An 18,945-nucleotide genomic window follows, 5' to 3' on the forward strand; every position below is an offset into this window, starting at 1 on the left:
CCACAGTTGTAATAAATGTTAAGGAAGGAAAAAATCTCAGGGTGGCCCAGCACCTCTAAATTTTACTGGAAGTAAAGTTGCCTGTTGTATTTAGTGAGCTTTTCCTTTATGTTGCTTAATCTTGTTTTTCTTTTCCTGAATGTGAATGCTTTTAGTATCTGTTTGACTCAGGTAAGCCGATAAGTTATTTTCTTGCATGTAGTTCTGATGGTTTCTTCCTGAGGCTTCCTGTAAACTCTGAAATCTAAAGGACCCTCAACGCATATGAGGTTTTCAGTTTATGGCACTACTTGTAATAAAAGTTTAAAACAAGTAAATGCTGTTATTTTTTGAATAAACAAACCCTATATTAAAAAATTAAATCTTTTTTTTTTTTTTTTAAATTAAATCTTAAAAGAATTTTTCAGCATAATACATGTGCATGAATTTTAAAAATCACTAAATACTGAAAGGCTTAGTGAAGCAGCTAACACTCATTGCTCCATCTCTGCATACCCGGATCATTCCCTAGAGGCAAACACTCAGTATTTAGCAGTTTCTTCTGGTAGTTTCTGCCGTGTTTCCATCGATGTGTTTTTGCTACAATTTCTCGATCCACTCACTTTGGACAGTATATGATGAGTTTTTTGTAAGATGGATGTTGGTTTAGTTTTCCTGAACCATCTTCCCTCATTCTTCAAAAACACTCATGTTACCATAGTTACATCACTTTTGTTAAATGAGTATTCTTGTTTTAATTATTAGGAATGTGTAAGTATGGTTTTCCATAAATGGCTCGTCCATACTTAAGTGGTTAAGTATAAATAACATTTTCTTTCCGGAATATCCCTCTGTTTCCCTTGCATTTCTAATCCCCTTTTAAGGAAAAATTCTTACTCTAGCTACTGCTTATCTACCAGGTATTTTATATGTATATGTAGAATACACATATAAATGTATGTAATATTATATAATATCTTATCAGGCCTTATGTATATTAGACATAAAATCTTTGAATTATTTAATTTTATTTTTATTATACATAATAAATTATGTCCATTCCCTTCCTCCACTCACCAATATGCTATCCTATCGGGTTTTCTGTCGAGTCTTCTCTCTCTCTGGAGACCTCTCTTCTGGGGTGGAAGGGTGTAGACCAGTCATTCTTAAGCCTTGCTGTTCATCTGTCCTCTCGCTTTACTACTGCTGGTTTGGATCCACTGTTTCCTACATCCCGTATCCTCCTGTCCTTGGTTTATTCTTTCATTTTGCTCGGGGAAGTTCTCAAGTAGTATGCAAATGCTTACTTGGGAGATAGATGTTCTTTTTCATCTCTTCTAACATCCTGTGCATTCCTGCTGAGAAATCTGATGCCATCCTGAATCTCATTTGTGGCCACAGAATGGAGCAGATGAGTGAAGTTAACTAGACTGGGCCCTTCCGAATGTGTGTGTGTAGGTGGGGGTGGAGGGTGGGGAGGAAGTATGTGTGCAGACGCAAGGTTAACAGAGGGAGGTGTGGTCTGGAGGAGCCTGGTTTTAAATTTGGGAAGTGTGCAAATGTGGCTGCCTTTGGTCGGCCCACTCCACTAAAGAACTCCGGTTGTTGGTTGGAGGTCAGTCTGCAGGGCGATCTTTAGGGACATCCTCCAGGACTCTGATCATGTTGGCCTCATGCCCATGTCAGGACACAGATGACCCCCTGATCAGCTCTGTGGTGCCATGCATCGAGGTACTTGACAGTCTAGGCAGATGGGCCAGACATGCCAGGGGACATCGGCAACCCCTCAGCTGGGTCCAGAGGCCCAGTGGAGGCAGCCTTGGGCCCCAGTTTGGCTCAGCGGCAGTGTGTGTGATGGCATAGGCATTCGTTGAACAGCTGGATGAACGTGGGTGACTGCCAAAGGATTCAGTGGGCTTCTAGGTTGCATTAATAAAAAGATGACCTCCCAGCCAAGAGGGTGAGGGGCCTGCTCAACTTTACAATGGGGCCATTCACAACTAGAGGATCTGGTTCTGTTCCAGGTATATGTTGTTTATTTATAGTGACTTTCTTATCCTTAAATGTTCATTTCAAATGCTTCTCTCTGCATATCTTCCCTTGACGCTTCCCTTGCCCATTATTTACCTACTGTTGGTCTGAGTTGTTATCTCTACTTACTTACTTCATGGGGCTGTAATATACATGTCTCTGCTCTACTGAATCAAGTTCCCCAAGGGTACTCTGACAAGTCACTTAATCCTTGTGATTATGAACCTGAAATAGCGGCAGTCTTCCTGGCTCCATCTTCGTCCCTGGGCTTTGTAAAGATCAGATGAGTTGTATGTTTTGGTGCTTTACAAACAGCAAATGGGATATGATGGCGTTATTTCCTGTCCATTTGCTAATATGATGAATAACAGTCTTAAATTAACAAGCTGATTAAGCAGCCATTGTTCCTAGCATCTGTGTAGCGTCCCCTGATGTGTCCCGAATTTCTCAATGAAAAAAAAAAAAACACCTCGCTGTTTATTCTCCAACTTCTTCATTACTGGGGAGACGTCCTTTCAGCTTTTCCTTTTGCCTCTCCTCTCTGAAGTCCTTAAGCTGTCACTGCTCAGCTGGGCTGTTGCACAACTGCATTCTCTGTGACTCCAGAGGCTGAGGATCAAGGAATTAGCCAAGGCAGCCTGAGTTCCCCGATGCACCAGACATGGCCTCAGTCTGGGATTTAAAGACCTGGGCCCCAGGAACCCAAAGGGCCGCTTCAGTTCGAAAGGCCGGCTTCCCCTGTTGCTGGGCAGTACTGCTCTCCTCTCTGCTGTATGACGGAGCTGTTGGCCACTGGCCTACGTTAGTCTGATGGATATGGCAGGGTGGCTGGTCCTGGTCCTTGCACAGACCATGGGGTCTCAAAACCACACTTGACCGAGGATGCTCCTGGCCTAGGGTCCCTCTCCATTTATGCTCCTGGGCTCAGCCATGCCATCCTGAATCTCATTTGTGGCCACAGAATGGAGCAGATGAGTGAAGTTAACTAGACTGGGGAGGCACTGGCCCTGGAAGCTAAACTTGGGGCTTTCCAGTTTCAGCCACGTGCTGTGCCAGAGCCAACCCTCTCCACCGACCCTTTCCTGTATCCTCTTTTCAAGCCTGTTCTCAAGCTTAGATTCCTTTCCTCAAAGCCATTTTATTCAAGGAGCCTCATTGCCATTTCCTGGCACTGGGCCTTGACGTAGGACTTGCAGGATGACCACAGCATCAGGTCTGGAGAACCAGGATTCAGTTTCTATTCCTTTCTTCCAGGAAGCCTCTTTATGAACACAGAGCCATCCTTTCCCTGGTGACCAGCTTTACATACCAGAGATCTCAGTCATAAAAGATATTACTTCTTTAATCTCTGGGCTGTGGGTATCTGCTTATCCTGTAGTTGCATAACTAAATCACCCCTAGATGACAGCATGTGGAAAAAGGTTTAGCTTATTTTGACTAAAACACCGTAGCCAGTGTAAATAAGACACAGCCATGGACCACAGGGGATCTGGAGGAGATAGCCCTGATTGGAGAGATGGCCTGGCTAGGTGCACAGAATGGGCAGGCGAAGTGGGTGATATTTTGGGGGGGGCTTCAGTAATGGCAGAGATGTTGAGGAGGAGTAAGAAGTTGTGAATCCAGGGAGAGAGGTGTAGTGAGGCTGTGAAATAGCTCTGGGTGACCTTGAGGAATTTGCTTTACTCTCAGAGCTACTTGTTGTGGTGGGGTCTGTGTACCACAGTGGTGGTCATTATGCAGGGGATTCTGGTGTCGGACAGAACAATGGACTCAGTAACTCTGGAGGGTACCTTTTAAGTGTAAGGTTTTATGAAAAATGACTAAGTTGAGCTGTGAAACGTTCCATCTCCACAAGACACAGCTTCTTACAATGCTTAGTTGCACCCAGGATTCTGCAGACCACAGACATACCATTTAGCACGTTTCCTTTTAGTTTTTGTTCACAGCTATCCTTTCTCTTTAGTTTCTTCTAGTTTATTTGTCTTCTCTCTCATAATCTTTTTTTCTCCCACCAGCTTTTGAATCGAAAAGACAAGACCACCTTTGAGAAACTAGACTACCTGATGTCCAAAGAAGATAATTACAAGCGGACTCGGGAGTATATCCGAAGCCTGAAGATGGTTCCCAGTATTCCCTATCTAGGTAGGAGTCTGAATCGGATTATTGTTTTTTTAAGAAACCTACTCAGCACCAGATGAGGTGTTTTTACAGTTTCTAGTTGAGAAAGTTCCAGGAAGCAGCATGGGTCATGGATAAAGAGGTTGGCTCTTAGGGTTAGAACAGGCTGTTGGTACTCTCTGAGAATGGGGACTTCCTGATGAGGGTCCCCGAACAAGGGATATTCTGCTGCTGATACAAATGCCCAGTGAATCCCAAGCCTCCCCAGCCTGTAGCTCAGAAGGATCACGAGACTCTTACTGGTCTATGTGCATCCTTCTGAACTGGGGGAGCGTGTCAGTTGCTCAGTCGTGTCCGACTCTGCGACCCCATGGACGGGGGCCCGCCAGGCTCCTCCATCCATGGGATTTTCCAGGCAAGAATAGTGGAGTGGGTTGCCATTTCCTTTTGCAGGGGTTCTTCCTGACCCAGAGATCGAACCTGGGTCTCCCACATTGTCAGCAGACTCTTTACTGTTCTGAGCCTCTAGGGAAGACTGAACTGGGGGAACGCAGGCCCAAACCCCTGTGTTCTGGTTCTCTGGGCATTGCTAATATATTACATAAGATTTGTCTCAATGAAATTATTATAATGATTATTGATTTTACTGATTCAAAAATAATATGTGTTTATTGCAAGGAATTAGGAAGATAAGATTAGTATCATTTGTTATCTCATCCAGAGATAAACATTATTTTGGTTCAAATCTTTTCATTAGTTTGGGTGCATATAAAATCTGTATGTTTACTCTGTTGTGAACATTTAATGTTATTACCTGCATTTCTGTACTGTGACTCAGTCCCACGTGTATTTGTCCAACCGAAATCTGCTCTCTAATAATGACATATAAATTGTCTCTACATTTTTGCTATTAAAATTCTGCAGTGGCCATCCCTGTTGCATATATTTCCTATGTGTAATTATGATTATTATCTTCTAAGAGATTCTTGGAAGTGTGATTATTGGGTCAAAACTTACACGAAATTGTTTGCCTTTTCACTTATATTTTCGAAACGCTCTCCATAGAGGTTGTAGCAATTTATGTTCACATTAGAGGGCAAAGAAATTGCCTATTTTCCCCATGTGCACAAATGCTTTCTGTTTTCATGTGCTTTTTTCCCTTTATCATTCCTTTTTTTCCTTTGCCATTTTGACAGGTGAAAAATACTTCTTATAGTTTGGTTTTCACAGTTATGCTAATTTTATGATATAAAATAACACTAAGAACAAGGGAAATTAAGATTTTATGGATATGACCCCTAATATTTTCAGAAATCTAGTGCAAGTTTTTTGAGGTACATTTTTGACAACTTTTAAATGTCCTCTTTGAGCATTGTGTATTCGGTTTTTTAATTTCTTTAAAACTAATTTTGAAAATTAAACTTTAGTAGAAAATTGTTCATTTGATCCAAGTTTTCAAAATGATTAGCATAAAGTTTTTCCTCACTTAATTTGTTTTGACTGAAAAATTTTGTGTAATTGCTTATACATTTTAACCTCCTGTGTATATGGGTTTATCTTTGCTTTGCATTCCTAATAGCTTGCATTTTCATTTTCTCTTTCTTTTTTTTAAATTTGCTTTGCCAGAGGTATGTCTGTTGGTTTTTCCTAAGGATTAGACTCTGTATTTGTGTATCAGTCGCACTGTCTTCCTGCTTTCTAATCTACTATATTCCATCAGTCTAGGATGTGCCTTTTCTCTCTGCATTTTTAAACCTCTCAAATTGGGATGCATCTTTCACTTGGTGGTAACAAAGCATTGTGACGCTGGTTAATTGGTAGCAGTGTTCCTTATGATACATAAAATAATGATGCATCCTAAATTTATAATAGATGACATCCTAAATTTGATGAAATACGGAATTTATTCTTTTGTCTTTTATGATTAATTTGTTCTGCTTTCCTTAAGTTGTTTTGTATTGTAAACAAATTATTGGCTTATTTGTGTATACATTATTCTTCCCATTTTCATTGGAAAATAGTTACTGGTATACATTTCCCTCTAACTGATGCTTTTGTTGTATCCTACGTGTTTAAATGTATAGTATGCTCACAATAGTCTTAAAAGTGTTCAATAATTATAGTTTCAATTTTTCTTTTATGCAAGTGTTATTTAAGGTAGTGGTGTTTTAAATTTCCAAGAGCTTGAGTTTTTTGTTTTTGTTTTTTTTCAAATGGCTTTATTGAGTTGTAATTCATGTATCACCCATTTAAAGTGTACAACCAGTGGTTTTAAAATATTCACAAAGCTCTGCAACCATCTGCAAAATCAATTTTAGAACGTCTTTATCATCCCAAAGAGAAACCCCGAATCTGTTTGTAGTCACTCCTTTTACTCTAACCACCTCCTTTCCACCCGCTCACCTTCCGCCCTAGACAACTGCTAATGTACTTTCTGGCCTCATAGATTTGCTTATTTGGGACGTTTCATATGAATTGAATTGTAAAGTGTGGTCTTTTATGACTGGCTTCTTTCCCTGAGTGTTATGTTTTCAAGGTTCATCCATGTTAGAGCATGATCAGTATTTCATTCCTTCTTATTACCAAATAGTATTCCATTGAATGGATGCACCACATTTTATTCTTTTAAAAATTTATTTATTTTTTTCTGGCTGTGCTGGTTCTTTGTTGCCACGCAGGTTTTTCTCTAGTTGCAGTGAACGGGGGCTACTCTCTAGTTGCAGTACATGGACTTCTCATTGCAGTAGCTTTTCTTGTTGCAGAGCATGGGCTCTAGAGCACCTGCTCAGTAGTTGTGGCACACGCGCTTAGTTGCTCCGCAGCATGTGGGATCTTCCCGGCCCGGGGATTGAACCCGTGTCTCCCGCATTGGCAGGTGGATTCGTTACCACTGAGTCACCAGGGGAGCCCCACCACATTTCATTTATCTGTTCATCATTTGAGGGACACATGAGTTGTTTCACTTTTGCGTTACCGTGGATAACACTACTATGAAAGACTTTGGGTTTTAAGAAGAGTCTTCTCTCTGATTTTTTCAACATTGGTTTTCGGATATATGACCCATATGCTTTTGAGGTTTTTAAAAAAACGTTGATATTTGTCTTGTGATTTAATATAAGATCAATTTGTGTAAATGTTTCATGGGTGCTGGAGAAGATGTAATCTCACAAGTTACTCTTATAATTACATTATAACATTCAGATTTTTCATTTTTGACAACCTGGTCAATCAAGAACAGAAATATATGTTAGAGTCACTTTGCATTTCTAATAGTTTGTGCCTTACATTATATCATATACAGTTGACTCTCCATACCCCTGGGTTCTGAATTCATGGATTCAGCCAACCCAGGGCTGAAAATATTTGAAAAAAGAAATCCACAAAGTTCCAAAAAGCAGAGTTTGAATTTGCCATATGCTGGCAACTATTTACATAGCATTTACATCGTATTAAGTATTATAAGTAACCCAGAGATGATTTAAAGTACAGGGGAGGGTATGCGTAGGTTGTATGCAATTCTGTGGCATTTTACATAAGGGACTTGAGCATCCCTGGCTTTGGGTATCTGCAGAGGTCCTGGAGCCAATCCCATGTGGATATCCGTCAATGACCGAATAGATGTTTTCAACAGTTGCAGATTTGTTATGAAGGGTCCCATACAAAATGATCTTGATTCCATTTATTATTTGCTTTTATTTCATTGCGGTTGATTCTGTGAAATCTGATTTATTTTTCCTTTGCATTCATTTTATAAATCTTTGACTGTATTTTGCACTTTGATATTTTAAGTTGTTTTGTCTTAAGTGTGATCCTTGAAAATCATATTTGTGTGTGCTTGTGTGTGCTTAGTCGCTCAGTCGTGTCCGACTCTTTGCAACCCCATGGACTGCAGCCCACTAGGCTCTTCTGTCCATGGGATTCTCCAGGCAAGAACACTGGAGTGGGTTGCCATGCCCTCTTCCAGAAGTCATATTTAGTTGGGCCCAATATGAGAGACCTTGCCTTTTAGTAGGGGAGTAAAAGTCTTTCCCGTGTGTTTAGACTTAAACAATGTTATTGAATTATCATTCTTTTTTTTTCTTTTATACTTTCTTATCCTTGCCTTGTTCTCGTCTTATAGCTTGCTGTAAACTTAGTGTCCTTCCATTTGGGTGACCATGAGAGTGAATCACTGTCTCAGATACGTAGATGGTTGGGCATGCCCAGCTACCAAGCCCATTCCCACTTTGCCTGAGGCTGATCGATCAGAAAATGGGTTGGTGGCATTAGGGTGGGGGCAACCCCAGGTTTAACCAGCACAGGTGTTCCAGGGTTAAGGATGGCCTCTTCTCTCTCATAAAATGATCACTAGAGTTGCTGTTGATCTTTTGCTTCCTCTGCGCCTGGCACTTGGCTAGGCGCTTTAATGTGTCAACTCAGTGAATGCTCACCATGGCCCAGTGAGTAAGCAGGTGCTGAGAGGTTGCCTCGGGTCACATAACAGGAGCGTGGCAGAGCCAGGCCTCGGCCCAGATGGCCTGGCCGTCAGCCCTCGGCTCTGACGCTGCCCTCTCCCGACTCCCCACCTCCACTGCTCAGGTCATTATCCTCCCTTTCGATTGTCACCTGTATGTCCTCTGCTATTTATGACTTGTGGATGGTCTCCATCGGGCACTGACACAGTGGGATTAATAATGCAGTGGGATTAATATACTTTATACAGGCGGGATAGATTGTCTTGGCACTTCCCTGTGACGCTGCTCATGGACCACAAAGCACTGCTGTCTTGGGCTTCCGAGGGATCGGTCACTGGGCCTCAGCCAAGGGCAGACTGGACCAGTAATGTCTTCCCTTGCTGACCTGTGTCCCTTCTCATCAGACTCAGCGTATGCTTCCAGACCTCCCCTTCAGATGAGTCCCCTGTTCAGGCCGCTGGCCAGATGCCCCTCATGAGTGACCACGTCAGGCCGAAGGACAGGTCCGCACTTCCAGTGGACACATAGTCTGTGCCCTGGTCCAACGCCACTGAGTTTCTGGACGGACCCCCTCTGCTTGTCCTTGGTCATCTCATCGCAGCTGTCTTCCTGGCAGATCCTCCCTGAGAGGTTCCGTGTGGGCCTCTGTTCTCCGGGAAGACCCTCCTGCTGGCCCCTGAGCGAGCCCCGCTCCAAGGCCTGCTCCTGTCCCTTCAGCCCCACGAGGATCTCCCTGCCCTCTTAAGCCAGCTGGGCTGCACTTCTCATCCTTGCACCAGAACGACTCCTGACACATACACGTCAGATGGAAAGAACAGGAGGCGGATCCACCGTGCTTTCTATCCTTAGGACACTGTGTGAGGGTTTACGATGGGGTGTGGGGGTGCATGATTTCATTAAAAAGAATGAAACAAAACCCCATCCTGAGGGCAGCCAGGGCCTCCCTGCCCTCTGTGGCCATGGAGAGACCCTGCCCAAATGCAGGTTGTGGTTTTAGTACCAGATTCCTCTTGAAAACCCAACTTGTCCTAGGGATGGATTTGTTTATCAAAAGAGGAAAAGTTACATAATTCCTGGAAAGTACAATATAGGAAAAAATGTCTGAAACCATTTCTTTTTCCCCTGGCAACGTCCTCACTGTAGGTCTTTCCCGTGGGGAGAGGGAGTTATTCTCCGGGAGGGACTTGAGGTCAGTCCTTGATATTTCCAGCTGCTGTGTTCGTTTGGTTCCTACTTCAGACCTCGAACGCTGCTTCAGTGGTTATTTGCCTCTGATAGCAAGCATGGGTTTTAATTTGGTAACGATTCTTTTAAACTGCTGTGGAAGGTTCGACACCCCATGCTTCCCTGGGACTGACCATTCCCACCCGGTTCTCTTACTCCATGTAAAGATCTCCTCATGTAGTGCTAGCAGTTGTTATTAACCGTGTGGGTGTGTGTTCCAGCTCCTTTCAATGCAAATTTTAGAGCCAGTTGGCTGCACTTTGGCGCACTGTTTCTCGTGAAACATAATTTAAAAAACACCGAGGGAAAAACTTACCACGTTTTAAAAATAAGACTCTCTTTGTCCCAGAAAGTTTATTCCCATTTACTTCAGAGTGCAAAAACAGTGGTGGGAAATAGTCGAGTCAGTTATTTGCAGCTTAATTTTATCTGATAGCAACTCCTTGTAAATACCCAGTTTGGATCAAAATGATAGCAGAAGCAGGCCGTGAGCTGTGAAGAGTAGCTACAGCATTTGTTTCTAAGCAGCTTTATTGACTTAGAGGGTGTTTGGTTTTTAGTACCTATAATTCCCTCCAGGAAATAGCTAAATAAAATTAGGAATGTAATGGATTTTAAGAGGGTGAGAGCCTGATTCTAAAAGTAACTATAGGCAGTGTGGAAAATGATGATCTCTCTCACGGAACAAAGACTAGGCATCCTGACAGCTCTGAATAGTAAGGAGAACATGTAGATTCTTGGTAAATTTACCCAGACTTATGATATGTGAAGTGCATTTCTAGAATCTAAGCTCTTCCTTTAAACAAGCAAACCCTTCCATTTTTTTTTTTTAAAGTAAGGCTTTATTTTCAGATAGAGACTCTGAAGTTTAAAATAAAGTCAAGTTGTCTCCAGATTCAGAGTATAAAGTTAACAGACCTAAACTGAGGGATATCTAAAGGACTTTGGAAAAGAAGTAGTTATCGGCCAAAAAGAAGGGTTTAATCCCGATGCCCCAAAGCCCCCAGAACAGGTGGCAAGGGAGGGGCTCCCGCTCTGGGCCCAAGGGCAGCACACATCAGGCCCTTTGGAGGGTGGGCGTCGGACTCCAGCTCTGCTCCCGTGGAGCTCACGGCCCAGATCCGATCACTGGTAGTGCACTAGAAACCAAATGAGCTGAGTACTGTGGAGGGAAGGGCAGATGTGCAAATAAAGGGGGCCCGTCCCAGGCTGGGGCACCAGAAGCCCTAAAAGATGAATAAGCTGGGTGAGGAGGTGGGATGCGTGCCTTCCAGACAAAGAAAGCAGCTTGTGCAAGAGCCCCGATGTGGGGAAAAACAATGTTTGTTGGAAAAACTGGCTGGAGATTAGAGAGTGCTAGGGGTGCAGGGCGGGAGGGTAGTGAGAAGCAGCTGGAGTGAGAGGGAGGTGAGGTCTCTTAGGGCCTGGACATTGGGAGTGAGGGGTTCAGGTTCCAACCCCCAAGAGCAGTGGAGGATCAAGAGGGTTTAGAGTACGGGCGTGGCTGGCTTGGGTTTGCCTTGAACATGGGTCTCCTGGTTGACAGCAGATGCCTGGCTTAGAGAAAGTCAGGCTGTAAGAGGGAAGGCCAGGCCTGTGACCATGCAGAAGCCTGTGGCACATCACTGTATTTCAGAAATTGTTGGGGGTGGGAGAGGGAAAGCCCTTTTGAAAGCAGTTCATTTTTGAACAAAGTCTTGGAAAGACCTAAAACAGACTTTGGTGAGCATGTCTGCCTTATGGAGATGCATCATCAGGATGAGGCCGATGGCATCTCTCTGTACCTGGGATTTGGGGATGAAGATGTGTGCGCATTCGAGCAGAGATGAAAGGGCACGGACGTGTGCTCTCTTGATCGTCCTCCGAAAGGCAAGAGGGCTTGAGCTGAAGGATGCCGGCAGAGCTTCTGCTTCCCCCTTGGTGGGGGCCTCCGCTGCCCCAGGACCAAAGTTGGGTGGTTCCCAAGTCAGGGTGACCACAGTGTTATCCAGCTGTCCCCAGGCTTGTCAGCATTAAGGGCAATCCTTTCCTTTAATGCCCAATTGAAAAAATTCCATTCCACATGCAGGAAATCCAGCCTTTTTTCCCTTCAGTTTCCCCACCCCATGTGTTTCCAAGAATCCCCAAGGAATACTCATTTGTTCCACAGATCCATCCTGGTCGTTCCTGGAGCCTCAGCCTGCTGCCTGGCCACAAACCTCTGATCCCTCCCTCCAGTCATCTCCTGCTTTCCTACCCTGTCTCTCCAGCTGGACCCGTGTGGAGCCAGGCTCCTCCTTCCTTAGCTGGGGAAGCAGAGCTCGGGGCTGGCTAAGGGATGTCAGGGCCACAGAGGAAAGCCTGCTTTCCGGAATGCCTGCTCCTGGAGCCCAGGGCCATGCCCCTTGCCTTCTCTGCCCGACAGCCACGAGCTGCAGGCCCTGATGTGCCGCCCTCTCTCCTGAGCCCGGAGAGCCTTAGATCAGGTCTCTCCTTCCCCCAGATCAAGGCATCCACCCCCTCAGTGGCCCAGAAGGCAGGGGAAATCTATGTGCTTCTCAGTCAGCAGAGTAACCCAAAGATACAACACATCCGCATGGAAGGAATCCTTTCCCATTCTTTTGTCTAGTTGTCAGCTGCGTATGATCTCAAACCTCTCCCTTCCAGAGAGGATTTTGCCTTTACTTTTTCAATCTCAGGATTTGTTACCAGAAAATCCACCATTTTTCTGGGACTTTACAGTCCTGCTCAGTTTTTACAAAAAGCTAGTGGATGCGGCTTCCTTGGTGGCTCAGTGATAAAAAAAAAAAAACAACAAAACCCACCTGCCCATGCAGGAGACACGGGTTCAGTCCCTGATCCAGGAAGATCCCACATGCGGAGGAGCAACTAAGCCCATGCACTACGATGACTGAAGCCCGCCCACCTAGAGCCTGTTCTCAACAGCGAGAAACCACCTCAGTGAGAAATCCATGCACCGCAGCTAGAGAGTAGCCCCCTGCTCGCCACAACTAGAGAAGAGCCCGAGCACAGCAACGAAGACCCAGTGCAGCCAAAAATAAATAAATTAAAACGTTTTTAAAAGCCAGTGGATGTTATTAAAACCCCCACTTTGCAAATAAAGAATTTGCAAATTCTACATTTCACTCATGACCTACCGAAGTCGTATGCCAGCTGGATACCAAGTTTAACTCAAGACTTCTTATTCATGGCTGGGCTTCCACCCACCTTAACTTATGCATCCTCTGTTTATCATCTCTGTCTCCATGGAGAGAAACAATGTGGGAGGAAAACATGCTGGAGGGGAGGTTTGTTTCTTCCATGCTCTGCAGGCCAGAGCTGAGCGCCTTGTCACGCTGGTCCCTTCTGGGGCACAGGAAGGACTTTCAGTCAGGTTTTCTCTGGGTCAAGCAGTTTTGTGTGATCCCCAGAAGGATGTGAGAGCATGAGCCCATTTTTGTGCCAGCGAAGGTCTGTTTTCCTAGCAGGAATCAGTTAGAGTCATCAGGATGACTGCTCTTCTTTGACCTTTAGTCTTTGAGTTTCTAATTAGAAGCTGACAGTAATAATAATGACTATTAGCACACATGCTTTTTACCACGTGACAGGTGTTGCACCAAACATTTTACACAGATTGTCTCATTTAATCCTCCCAACTCAACTTCCTTCGAGGGAGGCACTATTTTTTTTTTTAATTTATTTTACAGCTGCACAAGCTGAAAAAAACTCACTAAAAGTTTTAGCACTTACTAGTGCCACTTTCTAATGGTGAGACCAGTTCTCCAACCCTGGTCTGACCCCAGTGCCTGCTAACCTCGGAAGATGCCGAATGTTCCCGCTAATGGCCTTTACCCTCTTGGGAAACCAGAGAGTGGGCAGAAAAGAGGGATGGTGCCAGGGCCCTCCTGTGTGGTACCGGGCTCAGGATGGGAGATGGAGGGCCCTGCCAGGGTCAGCCAGTCCTAAAGGAGTGAAGGGTTAGGGATGCAGGAAAGACTATAGAGTTTCTCCAGCCTCAGGACTCATCTGGGGCCGTTGGGATGTCTCTTTTGGAGAGAAAGTGGCCCTGAGAATCTAAGAGATTTCACATGGTGGACAGCTTCTAAGACAGCCCCCAATGATTCCTTCTGTAGCCCCTTCCCCTGGATCATGGCAGGACACACTGACTTGCTACTAGCAAATCGAGGAGGACAGAAGTAATGGGCATCTCTCTGGGATTCTGTTATTAAAGGACTGTTTCTCTGTAGGATGTTGCCCTCTTCTTCCTCCCTCTTGGCGCACACATCCATGGGGAATCCAGCTGCTGAGCATTTGGCAGTCATGTGGAGAGGCCAATGGCGAGGGTTTGAGGCCTGCCAGGAGGCACATGAGTGAGTTCAGAAGCAGATCCCGCCCAAGCGGAGCCTCCAGAGGCAACTGCAGTCCCGGCCGACAGCTTTACTGCAGTCCCACAGGACACCTTGAGCCGGAGACACACCCAGCTGAGACACACCCAAACACCTGACCCACAGAACTGCAAGATGGCAAATGTTCATTATTGTAGCTGCTAACTGTGGGGGTAACTTGTTACACAGCAGGGATAACCAGCGCACGGCACCACCTTTATCACTACCTCCCGTCTGTTGCTCTGTTGCTGCCCCATCTGTACTGGACCAAAATCAGCTGTGACTCGTTAAATAAAAGTTCATGAGCATTGCAAAAAAAAAAAAAGTCAACACACAAAAGACTGTCAGGTTCTCAGTGTTAAAAAAGAAAAAAAGACTTGAACTGCCTGAAGTATACTCATTCATCTATTGCATATATATTTTGTATGAACCCACCATGGGAATGCAAGAGATGCTACAGAAACAGAGGGCGAAACAGTGTCCTCAGGGTGCCCACAGACTTGCTGCAGGAGACACAGCAGGCCCCGGGGCTGAATTAGGAGCAGGTTGCAGTCAGGGCCAGAGAGAGAGAGAGAGTCTCTCTCTCTGAGAGACAAGTTCTAACTGTAGGAATCAAGAAATGCTGAGCCATACCACAAGGCAGCCTACACGATGGTGGAACAAGCCGGCAATTCCTGTATGTATTTTGGGTTTACTCTATTGATGGAAGTCCAGAGCTGAGACCTGCTCCCTTGTGGAGGTAGGGCCGACCCAGAAAAAGAATGTGATTGCTATTGACGATCTCCCCAACAGAGCAGATGCCTCAGGCTGAACTCCAGACTATGGAAAGCAGGCTTTAGGGAGGAAGACTCCTTTTGTCCCCCTCTCTGGTCTTTAGTCTCTGGGGTCTGGGCTTCTAGTGCTAAAGATGGAGGTGTGTACCCTTGGGCCGTGGGTGCTGAGCTGACGTCTGCAACGAGGGGCTAGTGTGGGGGCAAAGAGGGTGGAATTACTTCTTACCTGCCTTTGACTGTTTATGGAGAGGACTCTGTGAACCCATAAATTCAGGACAAGCCATTGATCCCCAGATTCCTTAAATGTGTACTATTTTCTGTTTCCTTTTCGGAGACAGTATATTGGAGTAGTTAAGAGCCAGGGGCCTGCAGGCCAGCCGCTTTCTTTTAGGCCCTGACTCCACCACTAATTAGCTGAGAAATCTTGGAAATGTTACTTGCTTCCCCTCTGCCTCCCTCCATGGTCTTTAAAATGTGAATAACCACAGGATTTACCTCATGGAGTTGTTGGGAAGAGAAAATTGTTGCATGCAGTGAACCCCAGATAATCTTCTACACAGAGTAAACAATAATTATTTGCTGTAAAATATTTATCATTAAAAAAAAAAGCTTGATAAGAAAAAAGACTGTCAGATGGCTCTCTGGGACAAGCAGGAAGTTCTGGGTCCCTCTCAGAAGCTATTTTTGAGAGGAGGAAATCCTCTAGGGCAGAGGTGGTGAATTCCAGCTGCTCTATGAATAAGAAGGGTGCCTGAGGACAAGCTGACAAGGCCCTAAAGGTCCCAGGAAGTCATCCTCAGAAAGGCCTAGAGCAAGGCATCCAGGTCTTCAGTGGCCCAGGAGTGCCTGGGCCGGGCTGCTGGGGGGCAGTGGGGGCGAGAGCTCCACTTCGTGCGGCCAGGAAGGCTGTGCCCAGCGGTGCCATTCTGCTCGTACTGATCCTTTCCATCTGTTGTTGTTGTTCAGTCGCTAGGTCATGTCTGACTCTTTTGCGACCCCCCTGGACTGTAGCCCGCCAGGCTCCTCTGTCCATGGGATTTCCCAGGCAAGAATACTGGGGTAGGTTGCCATTTCTTCCTGGCCCAGGGATCGAACTGTCGTCTCTTGTGTCTCCTGCTTTGGCAGGTGGATTCCTTACCACTGAGCCACCTGGGAAGCCCACCGATCCTTTTACAAACTCTTACAATGACAGAAGGAACACATTGTTTGCCGTAAGACTCATTCACCCGAGAGTCTCTGCTTTGCAGAGGCGCCCGGAGCTGACAGGTGGGTGTGTCCTTCCGGGCACTTGAATCCACACATACGAGTATCTGGGCACGGGGGGTGTGGGAAGAGTCTTGCCCTTTTTAACCAAACGGGGAACATTTGGGTAAACAGTCTGTTTTGCACCTTACTTTTTGTTCCCCTTGAAGTGCGGCGGCTATTGTCCAGTGGCAGCAGGTACCCAACTCCTGCATCCTTCCCCGTGGCTCCGTGGCACCCACGGCCACGTGGTGGTTTGTCAGGCTGGGGCCTGGACGTGAGTCGCTTTGTGTGGCCCCAGTTGATAAACACTGAGGTCATTTGTACTTTCCCCCTTGGACGGATGCTGTGGTGGAGAACACCTCTGTGCCTGTGTCTTTGCTCACCTGTCAGGGTATTTCTGAAACACTGTGAGCCGGAGTTGGAATTGCTGGGTGAAGATGACGAGAGATGCTGTTGAGGACCACTCCTGGGCTGCGCTGCGCTCCCACCAGCTGTGCCTGCCTGCCTGTCTTCTCCACTCCCAGCAGTGCTGGCCTTTACCTACCAGTGACTTACGATGAAATGACAGGGGAAGGAGGCCTGTAGTATTAATGCACATTTCCCCACCCACGAGTTCTTTGTGCAGAGAAGCTGTTTCCTGCTTCCAGGCTGTGCTCCCTGGGCCTGGGCTAGGCAGCCTGGCCGTCCGGCCTCCCTCCCGGCTGTCCCTGCTTCCTGCCTCTCGCCCTGACTGTCCATCCTCAGTCCCCCTCCCCGCATCCCCAGCATAGCTCTGCCCTGCCCTGCGGAGAGGCACTGACAGAAGTCGACGCCCGGCACTCTCCCCTCGGGCTGGGTCGGCTTCCCCAGCTCTAAGGAAGCTGCGTGCTTCTTCTAATTCTCCCCGCTCTCTGAGGTGACTGGGGTGTGGGCCTGTGTCTAAACACTGCTCCAGAGGCAATTCTAATTCCATTCCCTCTTAGCTACTCCCTCTGGACTCCTTAGCCACTCGGGAGGGGCTCTGCTATGGGTCAGGGCCAGTGTGGCTGGTCCACCCTTGCCCAGCGAGCCATCCTCCTCACTTGAGACGTCCCTCAGCTCCAGGAGGGCACACGTACTGCCTCAGGGGGAAGGGGTCACCCCTGACCAGCCCGTGGAGACAGATGTATCATGACCATTGGCAAGCTGGGGAGGTGCCGCATGTGGAAGTGCTTGAGGAAGGCTGCACAGATGGGAGGGATTATCTGTGTCTGGGCTCCCTTGTGTGGGTGAACTGGCCCGGGATGCCCCAGGTCAGGAGAGACAGGAGTACTGGAGTGTCCACAAGGTCTTGTAGATACCAAGACATGTGTCCACAAGGGGCAGAATCCCAGACTGGGGCTGGTTCCGGCCTCATTGTGAGATCCGAGAGACTAGCCAAGCAAGCCCGGGTCCTGAAGCTGTGGAGATGGGAGACGAGCCAGCACAGCGGGGACCCAGTTACCAGATTGTGCAGACCAAGGCTTGGATGAGATGGAATTGGTGCACGAGGTGACGGCCAGAGCAGCCACAGGCAGGACACTCCCCGTGCCAAAGGGTGAGGCTTAGTCCATAGATTGTCTGACAAGAGAAAAGGAAAAAGGCAGGGCCAGCCCTGTGAGTCCGGGCAAAGGACTGGAAGCCCCAGGAAGCTGAGCGATGTCCTCTGTCACTGCCCTTACTCTTCTGTGCCCTCAGCATGGGGCTAAATTGGGCAAACAGCCCTGACTTCCTGACATCTGGGGCCCTACTGTCCATCCGGCTGCTTCTGCACAGGCAGGCTGGCTGGCCACCTCACACATCTGCTTGTGTGGGCAGCAGACTCCATGCCTCGTGATTCCCACACATATAGGACACGATGATGGAGTGAAGGAGGAGCTTAAGTGGTTTCATTTCATCTTTGGGGACCAAGATCTAATCCTCCCAGAAGCAGGAGCTCAAGAGTCAGATAAACTCAAGCTCAAACCCTGAGTGTCCCAGGCTACATGTTCTCAGGCCAGTCACCTAGGGCCCATGAGCCTCGATTTCTGTTATGTTGAAGAGGGGCTAATTGTAGAGCCCACCTCACAGGGTGGTTGTGAAGGTTTAGAGAGACGCACATGGTGCCTGGCACATGGAAAGCACCCACCCACAGATGGTGGGGGGCATGAGCATTATCTAGAGGAAATACTGCCTGGAGCCCAGCAGCAGGGGACTCGTGGCCTCCTGTATCCATGCAGGCTGTTGAGAAACTCTGCGTATCCAGGAAGGGCAGGAAGAGCCCCATCTGGGCACAGCTGTGTGTCATGTTTAGTGACACAGCTGAGCCTGGGAGGGCAAGTGTCTGCAGGGGAGGAGCTGGGAACGGGACACGATGTAAAGAGTAATGGACAGAATCCATCTAGCTGGCGAAGTGCAGTCTCCAACCACAGCTGGAGTATCGCCTGGACACCCTCTCGGGTACAGCGCCAGCTTTGACCTCTCTTCCCGTAGGACCCTGGGAACTTCCCCTACTCCTTCCACTGCCTTGAGCATCAGCCCAGCCTGGTGCCTTCCGCCCAGCTCTGCTCGGAGCCCAGTCCACAGAAGTGAGGTGGATGACCAGCCGGAACGGGCCAGTCGGGTCCCCTGGCTGGGAGCTAGCCTGGAAGGAGAGGGCCTTCAGGTCTTTGCTGGCACTCAGACGAGAAGGACACGTGAGCTCAGAAATTCTGTGCTGGGAAAAGCAGATCCTCTCTCAACGAGAAACAGAGACCCTGTAGGCAAGAGGAAGGGGAAGGG

At 46.9% G+C, this 18,945-nt stretch overlaps 1 protein-coding gene across 9 annotated transcripts in view; it reads left to right on the plus strand.

Annotated features, from left to right (window-relative positions):
- Positions 1-18,945, plus strand: part of RALGPS1 (Ral GEF with PH domain and SH3 binding motif 1) — a 296,430-nt gene that overhangs the window by 135,487 nt on the left and 141,998 nt on the right. For all 9 annotated transcript variants that reach the window (XM_043469590.1, XM_043469589.1, XM_043469588.1 and 6 more), the window contains exon 9: positions 4,026-4,152. In XM_043469590.1, the coding sequence (XP_043325525.1) occupies positions 4,026-4,152 (127 nt within the window). The remainder of the gene's footprint in view (positions 1-4,025; positions 4,153-18,945) is intronic.

Source organism: Cervus canadensis, chromosome 5, assembly GCF_019320065.1.
Source record: "Cervus canadensis isolate Bull #8, Minnesota chromosome 5, ASM1932006v1, whole genome shotgun sequence".
Lineage (NCBI taxonomy): Eukaryota > Metazoa > Chordata > Mammalia > Artiodactyla > Cervidae > Cervus > Cervus canadensis.